This window comes from Enoplosus armatus, chromosome 7, assembly GCF_043641665.1.
Source record: "Enoplosus armatus isolate fEnoArm2 chromosome 7, fEnoArm2.hap1, whole genome shotgun sequence".
Taxonomy (NCBI): domain Eukaryota; kingdom Metazoa; phylum Chordata; class Actinopteri; order Centrarchiformes; family Enoplosidae; genus Enoplosus; species Enoplosus armatus.
In genome coordinates, this window is record NC_092186.1 from 23997777 (window position 1) to 24001154 (window position 3378).

At 51.3% G+C, this 3378-nt stretch overlaps 1 protein-coding gene across 1 annotated transcript; it reads right to left on the reverse strand.

The window, feature by feature from the left end:
• Positions 1 to 244: 244 nt before the first annotated feature.
• On the reverse strand, positions 245 to 1722 carry sox2 (SRY-box transcription factor 2). Its single transcript, XM_070908198.1, has one exon. The coding sequence runs from the start codon at positions 1317 to 1319 to the stop codon at positions 351 to 353; it is 969 nt and encodes a 322-aa protein (XP_070764299.1). The 5' UTR covers positions 1320 to 1722; the 3' UTR covers positions 245 to 350.
• Between the last annotated feature and the right edge of the window lie 1656 nt (positions 1723 to 3378).

Here is a 3378-nt window from a genome sequence, read left to right on the forward strand (position 1 = left end):
ATAAATACTGTACAAAAAGGTGATTGCAATAATAAAACATTTGATTGCGACTCCCACTTTCTAGTCGTCCAAACTTCATCCACCAGTGAAGAGGGGGATCTCCTACCGTTCCTCTAGAGCTTCCTTAGAATAAAATGAAAGAAAAGAAGAAGAAGAAAAAAAAAAGAGTCGTGTGTCCTTTTCCTGGAGACTTCTATACAACTTTTCCCACCCCGAAATTTTTCTGTACAAAAATAGTCCAACGTTAATAGTCCACAGTTTCTCTTATAAAAGTTCTTTTTTTTCTCTCTCTCTCTCTTTCTCTTTCTCTTTCTCTCTCTCTCTCTCTCTCTTTCTCTGCTTTGTGTCTCTTACATGTGTGTTAACGGCAGCGTGCCGTTGATCGTCGTCCCGGGCACGGTGCTCTGGTAGTGCCCGGACATGTGTAGCCTGGTCTGGGCGGTCTGCTCGCTGACCTCCGCCCCGGGCAGGTACATGCTGATCATGTCCCTCAGATCTCCGCTTTGGCAGCCCGGGCCGGCCCGGTGGGACGACGAGGTGACGACGGGCGGGCTGGAGCTGCTGGACTCGGACTTCACCACCGAGGAGGGCCCCATGGAGCCCAGGGCGGTCATCCCCGGCGTGGTTTGCTGGGAATAGGACATGGAGTATGTCGGGGAGCCGTTCATGTAGCTCTGGGAGCTGGTCATGGTGTTGTACTGCAGGGCGCTCATGTCGTAGCGGTGCATGGACTGCATCTGGCTCGGGTTGTGCGCGTTCAGCCCCGGGTGCTGGTAGCTCAGCTGGTCCTGCATCATCCCGTAGCCACCGTTGGTCCAGCCGTTCATGTGCGCCGCATAGCTGTCCATCCGCTGGTTCACCCCACCGCCCAGCCCGGCCCCCACCCCTACGCCGACCCCAGATCCCATCCCGTTTCCTCCCGGAGCCAGCAGCCCGCCGGGCAAGGTGTACTTGTCCTTCTTCATGAGGGTCTTGGTTTTCCGCCGGGGCCGGTATTTGTAATCCGGATGCTCCTTCATGTGCAGGGCCCGCAGCCTCTTGGCTTCGTCGATGAAAGGTCTCTTCTCGGTTTCCGACAGAAGTTTCCACTCGGCGCCCAGTCTCTTGCTTATCTCCGAGTTGTGCATTTTGGGATTTTCTTGCGCCATCTTCCTCCTCTGGCCCCGGGACCACACCATGAACGCGTTCATGGGTCTCTTGACCCGCTCCGGACTGTTTTTCTGGTTGGCGCCGGTGCCGGACGTGTTGGTGTTGCCCGATACCCCCGTGTTGGTCTGGGGAGCTGGGGGCTTCAGCTCAGTCTCCATCATGTTATACATCAGGAACAGCTTTCGGCTGGAGCTCCCGAGCAGAGGGGGGGGGAAGAAGGAAAAAAAAAAAACACCCACAGAGACAAACTCCACGAGCCAGAGGCAGGACGAGTGAGGAGCGCGGGGCTGCGGCGGAAAGTTACCTGTCGGTTTTTCTCTGCAACTTTTCTCTGGACCACCACAAAAAAAAACAACAAGCACCAAGCCGCGTCTCCACACACTCTCTCCCTCTCTCTCTCTCTCTCGCTCTCTCTCCCTCTCTCCCTCTCAGTGAGTGTGTGTCAGGGGGTGTGAGTGCGAGTGTGTGTGACAAAGAGCCTTCTCCCAATAGGTCCCTGCTATGTTGTGTCCACAAAAACTTCTCCCGTCGCTTCTCCGAAAAAGCATCAACAAACTGTACTTTTTCGCCTCCGTCCGCCCGAGCCTTGACAACTCCAGATACTTTTTGAACAAGTTAATAGACAACCATTCATGTGACGGGGGCTGTCAGTGAATAAATGGCTTCGACCTGGCCAATCAGAGCCGGCCTGCTCCCCTGACACGCCAATGGGAGGCCTTAATTAGCATAAAGGGGCGGGGTCTGCTCTGCCCCGAGACACACACACACACGCACACACTCACACGCTCACACGCACACTCAGGCTTCCCATAAGAGCCAATATAAAGTACATATTTACTATTTCCAGGCTTAAGGAGACATTTCTCTGGGAATATATATGTGGTGGCACTTCATGAACATTTTACAGCATTACACAGAGATAAAAGGGGGGGGGGCTGCAAAAGCTTGCTGGCTCTTGCAGGGAATTTAGAAAGTGTCGCCTTGCAAACTTTAGTAAAAAACGATAAAAAAAAATAAAAAAAAAGTTGCCTAATGCATAAAAAAACATGCCTGATGATTTATAATAAATGAGGAAAATTATTTTAGCCCGTGTTTTGGTGTATCTTTCACTTTCAACGTGCAGCCTACATTCTAACAACAAAGCCAAAGTGCAAAGGCTCGCACACGTTCACATGAGAATAAAACCCAGTCAAAGAGTGCTAAATAAAGTCCGTCAGCTGTTGACACTAATGGTGTCAGTGTCACCTCATCCTGAAGGTGGGAGCAGCATTGTCCTGACATTAAGTCCCGGCCCGTGACATCGCTGTTGTTCAAAATCAAAAAAGTCACTAATGCCCCCCCACTTACTGCCCCAATAACATAACAACACTTAAATAAACTTTGTTAGTTAACTCAAAGCGCTGAATAGCATTGGTGTGTGTGTGAGGAGAGGAGAGAGAGAGAGAGAGAGGGGGGGGGCACGGCTAGTTTTTAGCGTTGAAAAGAGGAAAGGTAATCCAAGATGTTTCCCCCCCAGTCCTTTTGTTTAGTGAAGTTGAATGCCAACACACAGAAGGCAGACGGGCTCATCTCAGCACAAATAAGCGGGTTTTGTTTGGGATGTTGTCGCTACATCTGTCCGGACAAAGACCCAACTCCACTCCACTTCCACTGCCACAGTGCTGCTGTTGTTGTTAGGGCTTTGTAGTGGAGGGCGGGGGGTGGGTGTGTGTGTGTGTGTGTGTGGGGGGGGGGGGGGGTACGGCCTACCGGGGACACGAGGGGAGGAGAAATAAAGGTGAGGAATATTTTAAGATAAAGTGTGTGTTTGCACAAAAGGCGCAGCTCATTCATAGAAGCCCGAACAAGCGTGTCAGCCAATTAGCGTGAATGAAAAGCGGCCTCCACCTGCTTCACTTTACTCCGGATCACACCGACCAGGCTGAGATTATCAGGAGGTGAAACCAGCAGCGTCGCATTTAAAGATACATAACTCACTCATGCGGTTTTAATGTCCCAAAAAAAGTTTCCTGAGGTTGGATGTGTTGGTGCCACTTGTTTTGCCACCCCCACCCCCCCCCACCACCACCACCACCACACACACACACACACACACACACACACACACACACACACCCTTGAATCTCCATCTAAAAGAGGACGAGGCGTCCTGCTGCGTGACACCAGCGCCGCCTACTGGAGAGAGGGAGAACTACAGGCAACTCCAAAAAAAAAAAAAAAAAAAAAAAA

Bases quoted from the DNA above. Each gene is read 5' to 3' on its own strand.
- sox2 (XM_070908198.1), bottom strand. From the start codon at position 1,319: ATGTATAACATGATGGAGACTGAGCTGAAGCCCCCAGCTCCCCAGACC.